General features: G+C 42.8%; 2 protein-coding genes across 19 annotated transcripts in view; one reads left to right on the top strand and one right to left on the bottom strand.

Moving 5' to 3' along the window:
• LYRM4 (LYR motif containing 4) overlaps window positions 1–16,718 on the bottom strand; it is a 90,843-nt gene extending 74,125 nt beyond the window's left edge. For all 3 annotated transcript variants that reach the window (XR_010470293.1, XR_010470292.1, XM_065052489.1), the window contains exon 1: window positions 16,522–16,718. Coding sequence is in view for 1 of the 3 variants with exons in the window: in XM_065052489.1 (XP_064908561.1) it covers window positions 16,522–16,607 (86 nt within the window). In the remaining 2 variants the exon portion in view is untranslated. The remainder of the gene's footprint in view (window positions 1–16,521) is intronic.
• FARS2 (phenylalanyl-tRNA synthetase 2, mitochondrial) overlaps window positions 16,621–23,447 on the top strand; it is a 295,038-nt gene continuing 288,211 nt past the window's right edge. For 8 of the 16 annotated variants that reach the window (XR_010470290.1, XM_065052481.1, XM_065052486.1 and 5 more), the window contains exon 1: window positions 16,621–16,758. The gene's annotated coding sequence lies outside the window, so the exon portion shown is untranslated. Of the gene's footprint in view, window positions 16,759–16,874; window positions 17,081–19,653; window positions 19,730–20,584; window positions 20,601–23,447 lie in introns of those variants that run through there. The other 8 variants (XM_065052482.1, XM_065052484.1, XM_065052473.1 and 5 more) reach the window with 5 other exon arrangements.

The raw sequence follows: 23,447 nt of genomic DNA, 5'->3' as shown, positions 1-23,447 counted from the left end.
AGCACTGCCACCTCAAGTTACAGCACAACAACAACATCTGCCTGTTTTCTAAATGAAAAGCAAAGCCTATTCCTGAAATCAGGATTTGCTTGGAGGACTGGGTGTGGTGGCTGGAAGCTGGGAGGGGAGAAGAGTAAAGAAACAAAAATAATAGCCTGCTGGTTAACCCAGTATTATTTCCTTGAATTTTCTAATCAGAGTCCCTAAGACAGTCTTCACAAAAAGCTTTTAGAATGAAACCTACAAGCCACCACTTGTTTTCTCTGTACAAAACATGAGTTCCAATGAAATTGCCAGGAATATGTCTGGAAGAGAACAGCACTAGAGATACTTTATGAGAGAGGATCCCTCCAAAAGAACAGAGGAGAGAGACAAAAATTGATGAACATCACAAAACACACGTGAGAGCTGGTGACTGGGACCCAGTGCATATAGCACATAGTGTATGACCAGACACAAGGATTTGTAACTTACGTCTAAAGCAAATCCTGCTACTTTGTGTTTCATATCTCAAAACTTCTAATAAAAACTTCAGCCTTCTCTGTGCAGGCTGCAGTAGGTGAGAAAAAGCTTCTAATCCATTCATTTTCTTTAATCAATCTAAAACCTGAAAATGCCTCCCTACATTGAGATGTATATATAGAGACTTGTGGCTCTTTTTAGGAAAGAACTTTATTTTTCTCACTGTGTCTTTTCATTAGTTTGTGTCTGTACCCATTTCAACAAAGAGAGCATGGATGACCTCCCAATCAACAGGATCACAGAATCTTTCTTGTTGGAAAGCAGCTCACGAGGTCTCTGGTCCCACCTCCTGCTGGAAGGAGGGTCAGCGATGGGATAAGACCAGGCTACTTAAGGCTTTGTCCAGTCAGGTCTTGAAAACCAGGATGGTGACCAGACCACCTCTCTGGAAAACATGCTCAATTGCTTGGCTGTCCTTGTGGGGAAAAGCTTTTTCTTAAAGCCACTCTGAAAACCTTACTTCCTCCAATTTACATCTCTTGTCTCTTGTTCTCCTGCCAGGCACCTTTGGATACTTCGAGATACTGGCTGCTACTAGGTTTTATCAATGCTGCTTCTTCTCCAGCTCCTTAAGCTTTTTCTTATAGGGCAAGTGCTTCAGCCCCCAGCCACCTTGGCAGTTTTTGCTGAGAACGCTTCATGTTTTCCATGTCTTTCATTTATGGGGGATGGAGTGGGGGCAAGACTGGGTGCAGTACTCCAGATGCAGTGTAACAAGCACTGGGTAGAGGGGAACAATCGCTCCCCTTCATCTGCAGGTTGGGCAACTGTTGATGCATCTCAGGAGGCTTGTGGCCTTTGTTGCTGCCTGGGCACACAGCTGGCTGTCTGCTGGGATCCCCAAGCCTTTGTGGCAGAGCTGCTCCCTGGCCAGTCAGTCGCCAGTTTCCACACCCCTTCTTCGTCGTGGTCCCAGAATACTATCAGTGCTATTCATAGTTAACGATTACTACTTTTGCAGTTCTTTGAAACCTACATTTTTGTTGCTATACTTCTAAAAATAAAAAGTTATCAGCTTAATTTTAAGTGTAAAGAATCTCCGCTGAAGGAAGCGCTTTTCCGAAGGTCAGGTTTAAGAGAAAAAGATGTCCATATGAAAGTGTTCTTTAATCTCAATTGAAGTTGCTACTGCAGTGTTACTGCAGAAGATGTTAAGAAAGAGGGTTCCCGGTGAAGGACCCAATTGAACAAGTTGTTCAGTTACCGAGGCACTGGGCAAGGATATGCTGCAGGCACTAGAAACATAGTTTGCCACAGATGAAAAGTGTCCTGATAGCCTGAAATGACAAATAGCTCTCTCTGTGAAGCTTTCACTGCCAAGACCCCGCCAGCTGCTCACCAGGACACTGGGGTAGCTCAGCAGTCCAATTACCAGGTGGGGAATGCCTTGAAACCACAAGTTCAAATCCTGACAACGCTGATTTCTCTTTTCCTCCTTTTGAGACAGATACATATAGGTCAATTTGCTGTGCTGCTACTACTGAGAAATTCACTAAAAAGGCCTGGACTGCTGTGAAATGCTATTACAAATTCCATTATATTTTTCTGGAAAAAGTAGAGTTTTAGTCCAATGCCGTGGCCAGAATTTTTCTCTTCAGCATTGGCTAGGGGTTATCTTCCATTCTAAGAAAAGACTTAGTTTAGCTTGTGACTTGGGTACCCTGAAGAGGGCTAACACCATAATGTGCCTCTTGGTCACTGTAACTGTTCATTTTGAAACCCACGGGGTGCTAAGCAGCCTTGCTGGATGCAAGTATTCCCAATTTGCCAGTGGAAAATGATTTGTCTTTGAATCATAGAATCAGAATCATTTTGGTTGGAAGAGACCCTCAAGATTGAGTCCAACCACTAACCTAACTCTGGCACTAAACCATGTCCCTAAGAACATCATTTATATGTCTTTAAAACACCTCTAGGGATGATGACTCCACCATTTCTCTGGGCAGCCTGTTCCAATGCCTGAACAATCCTTCCAGTGAAGATATTTTTTGTGCTCCAGGCCCCTCACCGGCTTTGTCACTCTCCTCTGCACACTCTCCAGCACCTCAGTGTCTTTCTTGTTGTGAGGTGCCCAAAACTTGTCACAGGTTTTGAGATGGGGCCTCACCGAATACAGTGGCACAATCACTTCTCTAGTCCTGCTGGCCACACTATTCTTGGCGCACGCCAGGACACTGTTGGCCTTTTTGGCCACCTGGGCACACTGCTGGCTCATGTGCAGCCGGCCGTGATCAACACCACCAGGTCCTTTTCCTCCAGACATCTTTCCAGCTACTCTTCCCCTCTTCTTTATAGCAGCTGTTTTGATGGAGGGTGCAGAACGACTTATCCTCTGTGGCACCTCCTGCTTAGTCAAACCACCTTCCTCAATATTGTTGTTTGGTTCCACTTGCAGGGTCTCATAATAGTTCTACAAGGGAATCTGTGAAGGTGGGTAGTCACAGCAGAGACCCTCCTTCTGTGACGGGCAGGAATGTGCTGCCATTGCCCCCTATGCCTCAAGTCACTATGTTCCAACATGCAGAGAGGGGTTATATAGTGCTTAATTTTTTAAAATTAAGGAACAAGGCACAAAGCCTTGGGATATTCTAACTTCTTGGACTGCCATGTGGTTATTCTGGATGATGATGAGATTTTGATAGGACTTTTCTGAAGCACAGCATGATTTCCGAAAATAAAGATTTAGATTTAATAAATATCTAGTTCAATACCCATATTATTACTTTAACATGGAAATAATAAAAATGCCAATTGCTTAGAAAAGGGATCGAGTATGAGAAGTATACAGTACACTGTATGACAGCATACAGTTTTAAAATAATAACTAAAATATTTTGACTTCCGAAAGACTAAGAAATAGTTCTCTGAAGGTTATATGAGGTGAAGCTTTGTTGGTCATTTTGTCAGGCTAGTAATTTTGAGCGTATAGAACAGACTCCTAACAAAATTTTGCTTTGCAAAAGCGATCCTTGGATTCTTGGTAATAAAAGCAACTAATTTTGCCTCTCGATTTTTGCTCGAGTAAACCTGTGCTTTTTGAGAAAGAATTTAAGCATCATAGGTTCAAAAATGAATCTAGTAAAAGAAATTACATTGAAATTAAATAAGATCCAGTCATCTCAAGACAACAATAAACCATATATATAATGTATTAAACAATCCATATGAAGTAACAGAGCACCTGTGCTGTCTGCTTATAGACAATACACTAGAAGTTACAGGATTTGGAATACTGGAGATATTCTCCAAACTTTATCCTCTCATCTATTTCAATCAGCTTTACAGCTTATCCAACAAATCTTTGTTTCTGTAGCAGTGCTCTACTACTTTACAAAAATATTTCAATCAATACAGACAAACAACCGCCACTGTACCTCCTGTCTCCGTATGGCTCTATGACCTTCCCCCATTTGTAGCAAAGCACTGTCTGTTTAGTTTAGCAAATTTGCAACAAATTTCGACAACAATGATGGATATTTAGAAAATTCTAACATGCAAAGCTTATTAGTCAAATCTAGAGCCTAAATAAATCAATGCATAACACAAAATCACTGTCCTTTGTGCATACAACAAAGTAATGAAATTATTTTTCACATCTGTGATTGTAAATATAGTGTTTCAGGAAGCGCAGATACAGACTAATGTGATTATGTTACCAGTCAAGCCTAAGTGTATTAAGTTCAGATGGCAAAATGTAAAGGTGAAGATAAAGCTAAGGGTAAGGTCAGTAATTTTTAAAGAGTTTTCCAGTATACCTCTTAACAGCCTCTCTTAGAGACTTACACTATGAAGGAAAAAAAAAAAAGACCCTATTCTATTTCTAGAATACATATCTCTATATATTCCATTGAACAAGAGTACGTTCAGACTGGTACATTTATTTATCACAAAAGGTTCTGCATTTCAAGCCAAAAATGTGTTACAAAAAAGCCCAGACAGTGCTTAATAGATAATTAAAAGTTACAAGACAATATTCACTCATATGAGTGATGGTAGCACATTGTCCTTTATCAGCAAGTAAGAAAAATAAAAAAACATGCAGCAAACACCAACTCCTTTCCTTCCTATAAGCACATGGCCGTAAGAAATTCTTCTCAGATCACAATTACTCTAAATGTGGATTTAACATCTGCCTTGAAACTCAATAACTCACACAAGAACTGGCTGAGGTTATTGCATGAGATATTGGAAGAGGAAAAGAGGTACGAAGAGTGGTCTATTTATCATAATGGTGTTTTCAGTAGAACATTTTATGACCAGGGAGGTTACCTTCCCTTTGACACACAACATGACCTTCCGTTCCCTAGGGTAGCAGAAAAGGTTTCCAGTCTCAGAACAAATTACCCACAGAAGTTGCAGAAGCACCATGTCCCCAGCTAATGGTAGCAATTACTTGCACTGATGGAGAATTTCTCCTTCAAGGATTCCAACAAATTGTTGGGAAACAAAACCTCACAATCAAGCCTCAAAATCCTTATAGGTTAGTAAGTACTGCCACTAGTTCACAGAACAAGGAATTCTGTATAAGTATACAAGTATAGTATACTTATTTGCCACACACTGCATCGCTGTAGCTGGTAGCACTATGTTCATCCTGTGTTCCCATTGCTTTTAGAGTTAATTGTGAAGGTGTCACCAGCAGTTTGATAAATATTCATCTTCACATTCCAAATCTGCAAAGAATAGACAGCAATTTTTGGTAAAAATTACAAACTGAAAATATCAAATTAAAAAATCTAGTAAAAAATGTGCTCAATAGCTCTGGAAATCAGGAAACCTACTTTGAGGTCTATCCGAATTACCGTTGTTATTATTGTTCTGTAAACACAACACTTGAACATTTATTTTCACATTGTAAATTAGTCAGGTCAGGGAATAAGCATGATGAGTGTGACATCTAATCTACTTTGGACAGTGATAAAACTCCTTAATCAATAAATGTTCCTTACTTCAAAACTAGTTTACATAAAAGACCATTAATTTGAAAACCTATTTGCAAATTTACTGCACTAGAAAAACTGGGACTTAGTAGCAGGTTAGTTTCACGGCAACACAACATGGTTTTGACATCCAGAACATAATTCAAGCTATAAACTTCTAGGATGTACTGCGGCTTCTACAATGTCTTAAGCACTTTATTTGAGCTGAATTGACTTTAAAACATTTTCCCCAGAAGGAAGCAGTCAGATGTTATTTAAATAAATAAAAACATCGATTACAAGGGGAAGCACATTTTGAGGAATGAATGAATTACTGTTTCACAAAGAATTCCATTAGTGATTCAATCCAAAACTTGACGAAATGTGATGGCTTGTACCTTGTCCCTTCCACTCTCAATTTCCCTGTTCTTAACTGTGATTAACAATGCAAATAGATTATGGCTTTTGAACTTCCCCTGCCCACCCCACTACATTTAATTCTTTCACTGCTGTTTGAACATCATCTGCAGAAAAGTGTTTAACATTCACGGAACATGTCACCATCAACAGTGTCTACCCACAAGATAAAGGCCCTGAGGAAACCATGTTTCTTCTGCTTATGCAAACGATTAACAGATGTTTACATCTGCCTGTGACTGCAAATGAGCATTGTGATAATCTGTATGTTTGTTGGAGAAACAAATAATGCCAGTAAATACTACTAAGCAAAAATACCATGTATTCTGGAATCAAATACTAGCTAGCAGAAATCACACACTGTGCAAGAGAAAGATGGAGACAACTCTGTAAAGACTGACCTCACAGGCTATGATAAATTATTCTCATAGGCACTTAAATCACAGAACTAAGTTCAATTAAAAAAGCTTCAATACCATAATGGATTAGTGATTATTGCTAATGTATTAGAAATGGTTATAGTTTCAGGGAAAGCTTTTACCTTTTCTTTTTTTTTTTTAGATTTTTAACATACATTTTCTCTGGCAGTTAAAATAAGACAATCTTACAATCTTACTTTTATATAACCTAATGATTTTGAAACAGGTCTTTAACGGTTCCAGATCAGGATACACCAGACAAGCAGACTCAGAAAGACCACCAAGACCTGGCAACGTAGTTTGTGGAGAATCTGACTCCTGCCATATTCATTCCTGTCATATTCTCATGCTGATTTGGTGTAAAATGTTCATGAAGCTGTATTTATTTAAATACTAGTTTCTTGCAAAGAACATAAAAAATACAGTTAACTATGCCAAGTGATAAATCAGCATTTTTTAAATTTAAGTTAAACAACTTTTGATCTAAATGCTATTGAGATCAAGGAAAAAGGAAAAAGCACTGCAATTCAACAGAGATTCATTTGTAATGAGACTAACACACCTATTATACTTCTTCTACCTTCCAAAATGGCTTCACAGCTGCTTTGAATAGGGATTTTTGAAAAAGGATTACTGGCATGGAGCAGAAGTAAATTCCTAATCTCTTAATATACAAATACATTCATATGTGCATACACACACATAGTATTTACTTTGTGAATAGGCTTGTTTTCTTTAGAAGACTTAAATGCGATTTAACCAATTGCTATTTATTTTAAAAGTTAGAAAAATATATCTAAGCAGCATCTTTCCCCAAGACTTTGTAACAAACATGATGCTGAAGAAAAGTCTAGTCCCTGAGTAGCAGCCAAGCCTGGCATTCAGCCATTCACAGCACAGGACCTTCAAATTTTCCTGAAAAACAAAGATTTTATTTCATACACATTCTGAACACAACTGAATTATTTCACTGTTATCATATTATATATTAAGTTGTGAGTTGCATCCCAAGAAAAATGTTAGAATTTTATACAGAGATCAGGTGAAAAGGAATAGAATAAAAAGTATAAAAAATGTAAGGGAAAAAATGCCATTTTCCATAATGCCATCCCAGCCAGAATATTGTCTGAATGACTCGTGGAATTTTCATTCTTGAGAAAGTACTAGAATATCAAGAAGATTCCCAGAAAACATTCCTCCCTGAGGACACCCTCTGTACCAAGTTCTGTGCAAAGCAGCCACAGAACAGCTGGGCCAAGTATTCACACAAGCAAGAAAACAACCAAGAAAGTTTTCTTTTCATGCCTAGTTTTCTTGGAAGAGCAGAGAAACATGTACAATCTAGGACTGTACTTTCTTGGTCAGTAGTACCAAAAAACCTTTATCAAAGAAGTGGTTCCAGCAGCATCCTTGCTATTTGCAGCGAGCAGTTCTAAACAGTGCCTGATCCACTGCAGTTTTTGTTTGTTTGTTTTAAATATAACTTTATTTTTTTAAAAATCCAATGCTTCTAAAGAATACTTGAAATAACAGCCTTTGTTTACAGTATCCACAGTTTCTTGAATAAGTCTTGATGTTACGAGGTCAGCATATTTTCATCACAGGCAGCATACGGATGGATATAGTGAGGAACTAAACGTTAACACCACATCCAAGAGAAGGAAATGACAGCATCTAAATACTTATAAACTACTATTACATTACAAAGTGTTCTTCACTTACCACAAATCATATGCGTATGTCTATTGGCAGGAATCTGCCAGAGGCAGTAATTTTTCTATTACTCTATTTCTATTACTCTCATTAGCTCTCAAACAAACTCTACTGGTAATTAAACCTTACGTAGAAAGAAAAATGTCTGTGTTCTACTGCGCTAGACAAAGAACTCAAATAATGTATTGGGTAACAACCACATCAGATTTACTCTATTTGAGTGTCTTTATTAAAGTAACAAAGTCCATTGATCAGTCTTTTGAAGAAGCCCACACTCATTTGCCTTCCAACTAAAAAATTTCAATTTTTCCAGAACCCTGTATGCCACACATACACTCCAAACGCTCCCTCCAAGTCAGAATCATGGAATCATTTTGGTTGGAAGAGACCCTTAGCATCATCGAGTCCAACCATAACCTAACTCTAGCACTAAAATTCTTAGTATTCAAAACTCTCCTCAGTCAAAAAAAAAAAAAAAGAAAAAAAGGAAGTAATTAAAATCACATCAAAATCCATTACTGTAATCCTTTACTGTTTACATCAATATCCTTTACTGTTTAGGAGGAACATAATATTATAAGGGTAAAGTGAATGTATTTGGAAAATGACAATCACCATTGTACCTTTAATCCAAGAAAGCAACTCCTAATAAACATGATCAACAGAACTTTCATGGAATGATTTTCAGTTGGGAAATGTTGATATCAAAAAAATCAAAACATTTGGCAAAATTATTTCCATTTGGTTTCAAATGTCAGAGAAATATGTTCTGATGGTACCTAATGCTTGTGTTTTGGCATTTTTAGAACAGAATGCTTAAGTTGTTTTTCAAAATCAACATATAGAATATTGAAGTCAAATGGAAATACTTCAATACTGTCAGACCTGAAGTCTGACAATCCAAAATCATGTTATATCTCTAGATTTTCCCCAAAAGTGCATGCATTTCCATGTTTTACTACAAATCAGAGTGTAATCATCTCAATCCTTTTCACAGTTCCTACCCTAATCAGCAGATTGAGCACCATCCAGAGCGCTTAAAATACTGACGTCTATTCAAGTACGCTTTATTCTGACAGAATAAGGCAATATACACAAAGGACTCTAAAATAATATATTAGCACAATATCTGTATGGTGTGTCATCATTGAAATAATGCCCAAAATGTAACTCCCTGAAGAAAGATATATTAATAAGGCCAACTACAAATCTGCATCCACATTTTATAAAACTGACCTTCAAAGGAGCAGTGCCTGTTTGCCCATGATTTTAGGTCATGCAGCTGCCAGGCCAAAATGAGTGTCTGCAACAGCACCACATGGAAACCACCCTGCACCCTGTGCTCAGGAACTTCAGCGCTGCTTCCAGCCCAGACTGCTTCATACTTTTCAAGTAGGCTACAGAGTTAGCCATGTACTTGTCATGTGGGAAATTAACTCAAAAACTCCTGAAGCTTATTACCACTAGGAACACAGCCAGCAATTACAAAGAGAGAATCAAAAACAAGTTATCCACTTTCTTTGCACAGCCAAGGGAAAAATGGAAATTGTAAAGCTGCAGATCAGTCACCCTACTCCTACAAAGAAGTCAGCTTTGCTGGACAGGAATGACAATTTCATTTTTCATTTTTTCCTGTTTCTTATCTCAGCTACAAACTACTACGTTAGACAGAACACAGTACTATATACTGTGTTTCCCCGAAAACAAGACAGGGTCTTATATTAGGCTTTTGCATAATATAAGGGTACGTAATTATGCTTTTGCGTAATATAAGAGGGTGCTCCACCACCCTCTGGGGGAAGAACCTTTTCCTCATGTCCAATCTAAATCTCCCCTGGCACATCTTCCTGACATTCTCTCAGGTTCTGTCCTTGGTCACTGAAGAGATCAGCGCCTGCCCCTCCTCCTCCCCTTGTGAGGAAGCTGTAGCCCCATGAGGTCTCACATTAGTCTCCTCTTCTCCAGACTGAACAAACCAAGTGACTTCAGCTGCTTCTCATACGGCTTCCCCTCCAAACCCTTCACCAACTTTGTACCCCTCTTCTGGACACTGTCCAGTAACTTAATATGTCTTTTTTATCCTGTGGCGCCCACAATTGCACCCAGTGCTCCAGGTGGGGCCGTACCAGTGCAGAGCAGAGGGGGACAATCACCTCCCTCGCCCGGCTGGCAATGCTGTGCTTGGTGCACACAAGACACGGTTGCCCTCTTGGCTGCCAGGGCACATTGTTGGCTCATGTTCAACTTGCTGTCAATCAGAACCCTCAGATCCCTCTCTGCAGAACTGCTTTCCAGCATCTCATCCCCCATTCTGTATGTACAGCCTGGGTTGCCATGTCCCAGGTGCAAAATCCAGCACTTGCCCTTGTTGACCTTCATGCAGTTGGTGATTGCCCAGTTCTCCAATTTGTCCAGATCCCTCTGCAGGGCCTCTCTGCCCTTGAGAGGGTACTTCTGGATATCCTCTTTCCCACTGTTGCAGCAGCAAGAGAAGCAACCTTCTGAGCAGCTCCCATCCTCTGCACAGGCTCATTTGTCCTGGTCAGAAGACACCATTCCTGAAATCCAAGAGCACAACCCCCTCATCCCACAGCCCATGAGCAGAAAGCCCTTGCAGCCTGCCAAGTGGACCTACCTCATCAGCTCTCAGCAGCCTTCTTTCCCGAAGGAGCGGCCTATAGGCTAGACTGACACGCAAAGCAACGTGAGAAGTTAGTCTATTAAATGGAAAACACAAAATTTACTCTAAGGACAACGTTTTTACCTCATATAATCTCTCATACAAGTTTCTACATCAGGTACACTGGAAGAGAACCCACTGAAGTTCTATATATTGAATTAAGTTGCAAATCATAGGGAAGATTCCAGGTCCTTTTTGTAAGAACAGAATCAAGAAACAACCACAATACAATGATTGTGCATGCATGCTCCACTACAAGTCCATTTCATTCCAAATGACACAAGGTATTAAGGGGCTAGAGACAGCACCTGGGCCCAGCTGCCACGGAAGAAGAAAATAAAGGTTGCACTCATTCTCAAGCAACTCTGACACTACAGACAGCAATAAAATCAGCTTGTACAAAAAACATAAACATCTGAAAGACAGACAAAAACTAAGAGGGTAGAAAGCTGAAGCAGAATTTAATGCAGACATTAAATGATTTTTTCATGTTGCTTCCTAAGGAAGTCCATGTGGGAAATGAAAGTATGAACAATTGTTGTGTGGGGTTTTTTTTTGTTTAATATCTGGTGTTAAATTTGTGTTCAAAGAGTATCCTATAGCAGTTTCACATCTTTCTCCAGAGCGCAGTATCTACGAATCTTGCCATTATGCATGCAGAAAAATTAAAGTGTATGCCAATATTCTGCTATGTCCCAGTTCTTTACCTTAGCCTAAAAAGTTGATCATCACACTCGCTATTTGAGCAAGGCTTTAATTTGGGTAGCAGTTAGGAAGAAGTCTCAAAATGGAAAAGACTGGTATTAGTGGAACAAGAGCAGAAACAAAGAGAAATACTGAAATCCCAAACCAGACTCCATGTCCAAATATTGAAGGATGGCTCTTTATTTTTGTGTTACAATCAATCTTTACATAACAGCAGTTGGTATTTGACATAGTTCCTTTTTCCATTTCCCAATTTGCAAAAAGCAGACTAAATCTTGCATACAGAGCAATGACCATCAGCTGAAATATTTTCTTTAACACAGATCTGCTAATTTTTTATGTGTACCTGCAAGAGTCACCATCTCTACACATACAGAATACCTGGCCATCCATGCCAAATTTAATGACACTGACTATGAACAGGAGACTTTTCTTTTTTTTCAGATCCATCTGGACTTATGGGAACAGCGACTCACTGCCACAAAAGAAAAAAATAAGTAAGCATTTTATTTCAATGAGCGTCTTTGTTACTTTACTCAGTTTTCATGCATGCCGAAGACCTCAAACTGCAGAAACGTAAGTTCAAATGTTAAAACTCCATCTCGCCAAACTTTTACAGTAAATTCAGATATTAAGCTCAGTGCAAAACCAAAGAAATCACAGACTTTTTTGTTCAGAAGAACAGCTTTAATACTAGAAGTCTAAACATACCTTAAGAACATGCTTTGCCCTGTATAGTGGAATCCCTGAATTTTTACTTCCTAAACTTCCATTCAAAACAAGCCACATTTATCATAAGCCCCTTGAGATTTTTAAAGTGAAGATTTTTCTACATGTTGCTAAAATCTTTCAGAGAAAGACTACATCAAAATCTGTATGAAGTTTAACAAAGACAAGTGCAAGGCCCTGCACCTGGGAGGACAGAAACAAGGAGCCCAGTGCAGGCTGGGATCTACATGTTTGGGAAGCCACCTTGCTAAAAGAGACCCGGAGGTCCCACTGGACAACAAGCTGAGCAGAAGAGCCTTGATGCTGCAACGAAGTTGGATCCTGGACTGCATCTGCAGGGGCATTACGAGCAGAGATGTGATCATCCTACTCTGCTCAGTGCTTGTCAGGCTGCACCTGAAGTGCTGTTACCAGTTCTGGTCCCCATGATTCAAGAAAGATGTGGACAGACTGGAGAGGTTCAAAGGACAGCAACAATGATGTTCTAAGGGCTGGAGAACCTGCCCTATGAGGAAAGATTGAAGGAGTTGGGTCTCTTGTACCTGGAGGAGTCTCAGGAGGAACCTCATCACAGCATTCCAGGACTTAAAGGGTGGCTACAAAGAAGACAGAGGCTCTGTCTTCACAAGGAGCCACATGAGGAAGACAAGGAGCAATGGGTATGAGTTGCACTGGGAGAAGTTTCATCTGGACACAAGAAATACATTTTTTACAGTGAGATCAATCAATCACCGTAACAACCTCCCCAAAGTCAGGGTAGATTCCCAATCACTGGAGATTTTCAAGATGCGACTAGAGACGGTGCTCGATAATCTCATTTAGGCAGGCTCCCTTTCCCATGAAAGGTTGGACCAGATGACCTTTGGAGGTCTTCTGCAACCTGGGCTGTTCTATGTCTCCCTGAAATCAGATCAACAACTATGTTGTTTAAAGCAGGAAAACAGGTGGCACTTAAAAAAAAAGAGTATAACTTATTTTGCTGAGTTTTGTTCTTAGATTAGCAGAGATTCACAAAAATCAGATTTACTGGTTCTAAAATCTTGAAGGATATGCCTCAGATGAAACTGCATGCATTCAGCTAATGTGTTTCCAATGGAAAACCTCTTTTGACAAATTTGCTTCTTTGATTCTTCTATATTCTGGACAGTTTTATTAATCAATCAAATAATATTACACATTCTAATAGAAAAATCAAATTCCATTAAAATGCCATTTACGTAGGCAAGAAAAACATATCTATAAATAAAAATGCAACATGCACCAGTTAAGATAGATAATGGATAATTGAAATAAATATACAATAAATACCTAAAAAAAACATAAGGAAATTATTTGCAGAAAAATTCCAACAGAAAGACTGAAAGTTTATGACATTGCTTTTAACTACAAGAAATCAAAGAATTAAGAAAGACATCAGATGGAAGCATGTCACATGATGTCTCTCTGAACTTTTAGCCAGTGTTAGTATCGTTATAGGCCAAGGGCGGCTGGGGATCAGAAAATCATAGTGATATCGGTTAGCTAGAATCTCTGGAGCTTATCCAAGCTGACCTCCCACTTGAAGTAAGACTACGCTCAACAAGGTCAAGTCGGTCATGTTGCTGTTCGGTTAAACGTGTCAAGAAAACCTTAAAAAATGCAGATGTAAAAAAATCTCTCAGAAGATCTGCTCTAGTCCTGCACTTCCCTCCCAGAGAAAACCTTCTTCCACTAAATTCCTGTACATTTTGACCACTGAGCTTCAGTCATGTTAAACAAGAAACTCTAAAGTTCAGATTACTCTAATTTGCAACCAGATGTGTTTTAACAGCTTTCACAAGTTTATAAACGCTTTTGTTTTCTGTACCAAAAAGAGACACCGGGTCAACCAAACAGAAGAAAACAGTACGCTTATTAAGAACCACCTTTTCGGACTCAAAATCTAACATCTTCCCTCTCTGCATATTTTCCTCCAGTACAAATCACTCTTCCTTCCTCAGACCGTTTCAACGGGTAATAGGGCAGAAGGGCAGACATGAAATTACTTATAGTCTACTAAATTCTCTCTCCCTGCTGTTAAAAGCTGGTCTACACACCTGGGCCTCCAGACATGCCATAAGTTTACTGCAAGACTCTGGAGATGCTCCTGTGTGTTGTTATTCTGAAGACTGTCAGTGGTGACCTAAGCTACTTTAAGATATAACATTATTCTTCACAGTCAGGGCACTGAAAGTTCTCTAGGATGGTAAAAGAAAATTTGGTACTACCAGACAACATATAGAATATATTTACTAGGTAAGTCACAAAACAAAAAATATTGAATTTTCCATCACAATCTATATGTACACATTTAAGAGAAAAAGCACAGCAAGCAATTAAGGAGACAATAACGAACTGATCACACTCCAGACATTCACTTACAAATATGCATTGTTTGCAAAAATAAACTATTCTGAAATTCTCTAACTGAAATCCAAATCAATAAGATTAATCTTTAATACTTTCTACTTTGCTACAAGTTGGTTCTTTACAAAATCACTGGGTTTAATCCAGGCTATTAGCATATCGCATTACAGCTGCCCTGAGGACACAGCAGGACTGCTTATCTTGGCACAGAAGAAGCCAGCGGGGTGTCCATTTTAGCTATGGGTGTGGCCTAAACGCCAAGGCAGAATTGTTGTTGTGGTCCCAGCAGATCTGTACATATAATATCTGCCGATCGCTTTTTGCTAGAAACTGCTATTGCTCTTAGTGCTCACAAATGTCTATATTCCACATCATTTTATACAGTTCCTGATTTTGTGGTATCTAAGGACAGGCCCATCAAAAGCTGAGATCTTTCCTTTAAGGTATGGTGTCAAAAAATCAGATATCCAAGGTAAACACATATCTTATGATTTCTATCCTTTGAAATTTGCCCGTATAAAGACACTAAAAGAAACTGAATGAAAAGCGTTATACACTGTGTTAAGCAGAAAACTCATTGGTGCACCTACTATTGCGTGATAGTTAGTCTTGCCTTTGAGCTGCATGCCAAAACTTCCATATGGCCAGGTCCATGCCTCATTACTGGGGGGCATGGGCTCTAGGTATGGTTTATAGAGAAGAGATTACAATAATTTCCCATGTCCCCTGTGCTACATCAGCAAGAGGCTGGGTAGAGAGAGGTCCACGTGTGTTTTGTGAGGCTGTTGCTGCCACTGTGAGGTGGTGCTGGCTTGCTTCCTCCCACAGCTTCAGCTTCCTCACTGATCACCCTCCAGCACAAAGCCATTGCCGAAAACATGCCGTGGCCCAGATGGGCGCAACCGTTCGCCAACTGCACATCTCACAGGCCTTAAGCCTTCTCCATTGCACACAATCCTTTTTTGTTAGCTAGAATGATGGCAAGCTGGGACACTCAGGACAGCAAAGGGCAGAGGGAAGCCTCGACAGAAGAGGAACACGATGCACAGACACACTGCTGCATGGAGTTAGCAATGAGGGTTTATTAGCTCCCGCTCAGTTTCAGCCCCACAGCCTTTCTTCTCAGAGCACTCCCTCGCACATGAGGTTTAAAGAATACTTATGCCTTGAAGAGTGCAGAGCTCACCATGGTTATGCAAGTTCAAAGGCTTCTGTTCCCAGTTCTTGCCGGGCTGGAGATGATTCACAGCAAAAGTAGCTCACGTGTCTCTGACTGGGATCCAGCTAAGCGGTAAAGTGAATAAACTACCAGTGGGTAATACAATTTTGCCAGAGCTGGTGGGGAGCACCCCCTGTGAACACAGCAGATATCTAAAGGAGACCAGGCCTATGCCTGTAGCACGTTTGCAGGCATACCCTTTGGCAAAAAAAGTGTTGCGTCTTTCACCAGCAGCGAGAGAAGGCAGGCAGCCACGCAGCGCGGCATCCTGTGCGGCGGGAAAAGTGAACCCTGCTCCCCCATGGCACACAGCAACCCGAGCCTGGGCACAGCGCACCGTGCCAGGGTTTGACGGGGAAGCCAACCTGCTGCGGCACAACCATGGCTGTCCCCGGCCCTCCCCGCCAGCAGAAGGGCAGTACACAGACCGGACACGAGCTTCTTCAGGCTGGGTCAATCTTTGTCCTGTCCCTTCCTACCACACGGAGGGCCTGTAACCTCGTGCTTGAGGCAGCCCGGGCCAAGCACAGGGACCGGCGGCTGACACTCCCCTGCGCCCCAGGCCGGGCCCGCTGCCGCTCTCACTCCCGCCCCCAGGGCACGGCTCGGCCTGGGCGGCTGCCCGCTCCCCGCAGGTCACAGCTCCCCCGCACCTGCCAAACACGAGCTCCTCAGGCGGCCCCTGCCGAACCGAAACAACGCCGGCACTCCCCCAGCCCCACCGCCCCGTCACCCCCACGCCTTCGCGGGGAGAAGCGAGGCCGGTGCCGCTGCCCGCCTCGGAGCGCGTCCCCGCCCGGGCCGGGCTCGCACCTGTAGTTGTAGCTGCTGAAACGCTGGCTCTCCCGCAGCAGGGCCCGGTACAGCCGCAGCACCTGGGCTCGGCTGGACGCTGCCATGTTGCCGGCACCAGGCGGGTCCTCCCACAGCGAGGCCCCTTTCCCCGCCCGCAGCGCCCGGGGCCGCGCCGGCCGCCGGAGCCGCCTCCGCGGCGGGCAGGCAGGGGCGGAGGCAGCCGCGGCGGCGGTAGCGGGAGCGCACGGCTTGGCGGTGAGTGGCGGCTCGGTGAGGCGGCGGCTCGGCCCGGGCCCAGGGCGAGGCCGCGGCCTGAGGGCTCTCCGCCAGCTCAGGCGGCCCCGAGGGCGGCGGGAGCTTTTCCGTGCGGAGGGCTCGGGCCGGGTCGGCTCGGGCCGGGTCGGCCGTGGCCGGCGCCACAGGTGTGGCGGCTCCGCTGCGGTGTTACTGCTTAAGCCTCGGCCTGTCCTGAAGCGCTGCCGCCGCTTCCTCACGAGGGCTCCTGCCGGCCTCGGTCGGTGCGGCAGCGAACGGCCCAAGCGCTGGCTGAGCAGGGGGAGTAGAGAAGGCCCAAGCGGTGAGGAAGGGAAAACCAGTGTTCGAATAAACTGGTCGGTGACAGCAGTGCGGTTGTGTGCACTCGTACTTGTGCTGGTGTGTTGCAGGGGGAGGTGGGATTGATGCGGGGCCTGGAACGGAGCAACAGGTGATGGGTGTTCGGGAATTGCACGGAAATCGCTGTATAAGTTTGCAGTGAATGTTCACCTGTGTTAATACACCCGGGCCTGGTGTGCTACAGTGGTGTGTGAGTTGTTGTTCTCTCAGGATCCCAAATTGAATTCTGTGATGTGAACTAACTTAATCTGAGGGAATGTCAGGAAGATGTGCCAGGGGAGGTTTAGGTTGGACATTAGAAAAGGTTCTTCCCCCAGAGGGTGGTGGAGCACTGGAACAGGCTCCCCAGGGAGGTGTCACGGCCCCAAGCCTGACAGTGTTCAAGAAGAGACTGGACAACTCCCTCAGACACATGGTGTGAACTGTGGGGTTGTCTTGTGCAGAGACAGGAGTTGGACTCCATGATCCTTGTGGGTCCCTTCCAACTCAGGACATTCTATGATTCTATGAACCTGTGTAGTTATAGTTCAAGTACTGTTTAAGTTAAGCAGTCAGAGAATCTGAAGGATGTTACCACGGATTTCCTGCCTGCCTTTATTTTCAGTGGGAAATCTCAATTTACCATTTTTCTTGCTTTTCCCACAGTCCTGTGAAATGACTGTGCCGGTTTTATTACTGCCCTCTTCTAAGGTTCCCCATTTGTGCAAGTTATCAGAAAGTGAATGACTGTGTTGAACTTTAGGTCAATTTAACACACAGGCCCTCATGTGTTGAAACTGGCCTTGAAGAGGGTGTTACTCAGGCAGGAATTGGTGTACACAGTGCCTATGTATTGTACAGCCCACAGAACAGCAGGCTGCCAGAACCATTTAAAAAGTAGGTTCTGCCCAAAGATTTGCTAAATCTTGGGTTTTATTCTTTGCTGCTGTGAGGCTGGGGCTCTTTTTCTGCTTAAGCACTTCTTTTATCATTTATACCTGATGATTTTGTTGCTGGAAACAGCACCTAGCATTCTCTTCTACTGAAATTTTTGTTACTCCAGGATAAACTTGACTTTGTAATTTATGGGTATGATGCCCCAGCTGTATTTAATACTGATTTTTAAATAGTGTCAAGAATATAGTTTATTTATAATCATTACATGGTTCCTACTTTCTCCACAGTTTGTTCTGTATGTAGTAGATGTTCATAAACATTCCCCATGTCTCTGGCAAAAGTGCTTCAATTACTGCTGCTAATTGAACTCTTATTTTATTGTAGATATAGTTTGGGTATTATTATTTGTGTCAGTTATACATCTGATGCAAGTCACAGTTTATTACATGGAACTAAAATAGTTCTTTGCTTCTGTGTCTAAATTATATAGACATGCATGGAGTTAACTCAAATTTATCTTTGCAAGTATGCTATATTTTAGCAGCTCTTTTAGGGTTCTAGAAACTGAGTTTTTCCATACATAGTAGATTTCTTGGACATTCTCTTTATCAAAACCAAAGCTACAGATGCAACAGAGGAACTGTTGCATTTTTGTAGAAAAATGCAAGCAACTGAGACACTGTGATAAACATCATGTGTCTGAGGCCTTCCCTCGTAAGCTGCAAAACAATGTGTTTGGGGTTAGATTTTGGCATTCAGGAAACCTGAACAGGAAAATAAAAAGCAAGGATGCTCTTTAGTTGCCTGTGGGAGCAGCCATATTCTCCTTGTAGCCAAAGACGCATTGTTGACACAGATTGCTGTGCCAGAAGTGGAGTCTGTCTGAGGTGCTGGTGCCCCCAACCTTTGCAGCTGTTGCTAGCTGAAGTGCTAAATGCATGTTAAACAGAGCTCTTGTTTTGTGTCTGAGGATTTATCATCTGCCTTCAAAGCAGCAGTGACAACCCTGCCCATTGGATGGTGGGCTTCAGACAGCTTAAGAGATGCGGTTCCATCATGTACAGAGCAAAACCTAGCTTTGAGAGTTCAGCAAAGTTGTGGGAAATCGTTCTGTAGATGTGTGGCAGTTATTCCATCTAATTTTACAATGACCCTCTTTGTTATTGTGAGAAGCAAAGTTTTGATGCTACAGCCTTCAGCTCTAAAAACTGAGAGAGTAATTGGGAAGAAACCAAAACTCATATAGCAGATTTTGTTTACAAGAATGGTATTGATTTAATATTTGTAAAGCAATTATAAATGATTTTGAAATAGCCTCAGGTGCTAATCCTGTTCCTGAATCTCCCTGACAGTTTTTGTGATTTTTTTTTTTTCTTAATTATTTCTTTTAGATAGCCAAGTTTTTCTATTAAAGATACATGAAAACCTCATATGTTTATAATAAGCATTAATGTGCAATGTACTATCAAATGCAAACTAAACATACCAAAGGAAAAAAGTCTTTCCTTCTGTCTCCCTTTCCTGGCTTAACCTTTATTATGCTCAAGAAAGGAAGAACAATTTTTAGCGGAAACTTCCAATATTTGTGCAGTTGGATTGGTGCTGTTGACTGGAAAAGTTAATTATTTTCTTATGTATTTTATTTTTACATTTTATTAGAAGCAATGGATTATGGTCTCTGAAGTCCTGTCATTCTACCGTGACTGCGGTACCTGTGTTTCTGCTGGCCTTCTGTGTACGTGCACCACTGTAAGCCTGCGGAGAATTTGAAGGACAGGCACAGCTCAAATGACCACCCTTGTGTCCCGTGACACTGGACACTATGTAGCAGGAAGCAGTAATGATGACTTCATTAACTACCTCCTCATTCCATAGGGGGAATCCACACCTGAATTTAATCCAGACACCAAGCCAGGACTAATCAAGACACGGGCATGATTTCCATCCCCTCCCTGCCCCCACCTTCTCTGGTTTAAAATTCAGTGCTGTTTCATTATTACATTTTAATGGTGTGCTTTGTCAGCCGAGATAGGGTTAATTTCTTCACTGTTAGAACAGACCCAGAACCAGCCAGAGGGGGTCATATCAGATAAGGTCATGCTCAGTTACAAAGGGGCTGGGCAGAGGACAGGCACTCTCTCCCTTGCTCTCTGTGAGCAGGGGCATTGGGGATGCTCTGGGTTTTTTCTGGACCGTGCATTTTGGTACTATTGTATTTTGGGTGCAAGCTGTGGTTCAGGGTCAGGGGGTGGTTTTGGTGTGAGCTGTGACCTGGGTGGTGGGAGAGTTTGGCGAGCGCTGTGCCATGTGCTGCTTTGGAGGGGCGCGGGCTGCCATGGCGGGACTGCCAGGTGGTGGGATTGCGCTGTGTGTCCATTGCTTTGTAAGTTCTTTCATTATTTGTTTTTCTTACTGTTTGTGTTTCTTTGCTGTTCCCTTAAACTGTTCTTACCCCAACCCACAAGTTTTGCCTTTTTTTTCTGGTTCTTCTCCCCATCCCACCGGGAACGAGGGAGGGATTAGTGAGTGGTTACCTGCTGGCTGAGGGGAGGCTGGGGCTAAACTACAACAGTCCTTTTTGGTGAGCCAGCCAGGAGAAACGAAAGGTTGGTATAATGACAGAGCTGAACAGAATGTGTTAAAGTATGTATTTATTATATTAATTAAGTGGTCACAATGTTCCTTTGTTCACGTGGCTGTTTGATATGAATTCCTACATGTCCTATGTGCTCCCTGTGGTGCTGTTTATTATATCTGGGAAAAGGATTAGGTTTATCATATTGCTGTCCTGTATAATATGAACTTACGAGATCGTGATTTCATATCTTGCACATCTCTGGTATTTTTATACAATATTGTAGGTTTTTTTTTTCATACCTTGGATACCATCTCTCAGAATTGATTAGTAATCACACACGGTCTATGGGGAAGATGGAGGGATGGGAATTTTCTCCTGTTTTTTTACTTCCCTCTTCTTCTCCAGTTTAGGTACAACAGTTTTTGAGCTTTTTTAACACGCTTAGAATATTCAAGCTATCAAGCTCTTGTTGCTATGTCTCCTGAATGTGTCTCAGGTCATATACAGGGTTACAGAAGAATGTGTTAAGAATATCACCCATGGATTTGCCCTGAGGTTGGATGGTCATGGGTGGAATGGCATGTGGGAAAACATGGGCAGGTTTCTAGAGAATTTCTTGCCTCCAATGGTTTGGAGTTTCACTGTGGGACTCCGATGAGGTGATAGAATATTTAAAAGGAAAATGCTCTGGCCACCCCAAGGAAGTACAACTTACTGCACCATGCTGTGCCCTGGCCAGTATCTGTCAAATGCTGCTCAACCTTACGCAGTGCACCCAGGACGAAGAGGGGGTAATGAACCGACAGGAGCTGCAGCTCTTCTCAACCTCGTCCCAAACGCTGCAGCTGCTCAGACCCTAGCAACAGGCACTGTGGCCACCCAGACCCGGGCAGCAGGCGCTGCATCTGAACCAGAGAACCAACCCATGTCTGTATTTAGTTGCCCTTATACAGAAAAAGAAATACACAAATCAGTTTGCTTAGTGAGGGAAGATGATGACCCAGCCCCATCATGAGAAGAGGAAGAGGAGGCAGAAGCAGAGATGATCAGCAGATCTCTATACCTAGGTGAACTGTGGGATATGGGAAAGGATTTCAGCAACTGGGATAGCGAGCACATTGTTGCTTGGCTGCTCTGATGCTGGGCTGGTAGCCTGAAATTAGAGGGTAGGGAAGCCAAGCAGCTGGGATCCCCGTCTAGGAAAGAGGACATCGACAAGGCAATTGGGAAAATGACACGAATCCTCAGCCTCTGGCTGTGACTTCTGTCGGATGTGAGGGAAAGGTGCCCGTTCAGGGAAGATGTTACCTGTCACCCAGGCAAGTGGACCACCATGGAGAAAGGTATCTAATACTTGAGGGAATTAGCTGTGCTGGAGGTACTTTAAAGTGACACCAATAATGAGGATTTACCCGCAGATCCCAATGAGATCCAATGCACACAACCCACGTGGTGGAGGTTCCTGCGGAGTGCACCATTGTCTTGTGCCAGGTCATTGTCGGTAATGTCCTAGAAAGAAGGCAAGAAACAAAAGGTGGATGAATTGGATGTCCTGCTCCGGTGATACAAGGAAAGTCTATGCTCCTCCTTGCAGACCTGTGTTTTGGCTGTGAAGAAACTGCCAGACGTGTTGGCTGAAAAATTATCCTGAGAGTTCCAGCGTTTCAAAGACAAGCACACCTTCCCACCTGTATGGCCTAGGGTCTCAGCTACTCGGAATGAGTGTCTCGCTGATCAAGAGAGAGAAGATAAAGGGTATACAGAATGGAGCACCCTCTGGTTTTTCCTGCATGACCATAGAGGAGACATGAGGAGATGGTACAGGAAACTTGCCTCAGTCCTAGAGGCCTGAGTACATGAGTTGCGAGGAAAGACTGCCACAAGAGAGAATTCTGACAGGAAAAATGCTGCTCCAGTTTCCAGCAGGCAGTTCCCCAGACAGAGTAGAAGAGCTGGTCTTGCCTCTGATCCTCTTGAAGGGGCTTTTGATTCATTCTTACAAAAAGGAAGCAATGAATACTGTGACCAGGACTAGAGGACCCCTGTCTCCAGCCAGCTGGAGGAGAGGGGTAACAGTTTATTGGACTGAGTGAATTTGATGGCCTGGAACATCAGGCCCACAAGAGTGCAAGGCTTTAGCGGACATCAGGGCCCAATGTACTCTAATTCCATCAGGCCATGAAGGGGCACAACCCATCAGCATTTCTGGAGTCACTGTGGGATCCCAACAGTTGATTCTATTAGACAGTGAATTGAGTCTGACTGGAAAGGACTGGCAAAAGCACCCCACTGTGACTGGCCCAGATGCTCCATGCATCCTTGGTGTAGACTGCCTCAGAAAAGGATATTTTAAGGACCCAAAAGGGTACTGTTTGGCTTTTGGTGTAGCACCTGTGGAGACAGAGGACATAAAACAGCTGTCTGGAATGTCTGGACTCTTGGAGGACCCTTCTGTTGAAGGATTGCTGAGGGTAAGAGATCAGCAGGTGCCAATTGCTGCCATGATGGTGCACTGGCGGCAATATTGCACTAACCGAGACTCTCTGGTTCCCATCCGTAAGTTGATTTGTCAACTGGAGAGCCAAGGAGTGGTCAGTAAGACTCACTCATGCTTTATCAGTCCCATATGGCCGGCGGGGAAGCCCAGTGGAGAGTGGAGACTAACAGTACGCTGTTGCGGCCTCAACAAAGTCACAAAATGCTGCTGAGCTGGACATGCTAGAGCTGCAGTATGAACTGGAGTCAAAAGCAGCCAAGTGGGATGCCACAACTGACATTGCCAATGCATTTTTCTCTATTCCTTTGGCAGCAGAGTGCAGGCCACAGTTTGCTTTCACCTGGAAAGGTGTCCAGTACACCTGGAATTGACTGCCCC

The sequence above is a fragment of the Columba livia genome, chromosome 2 (assembly GCF_036013475.1).
Source record: "Columba livia isolate bColLiv1 breed racing homer chromosome 2, bColLiv1.pat.W.v2, whole genome shotgun sequence".
Classification (NCBI taxonomy): Eukaryota; Metazoa; Chordata; class Aves; order Columbiformes; family Columbidae; genus Columba; species Columba livia.
This window is presented reverse-complemented; position numbering and strand designations above follow the sequence as displayed.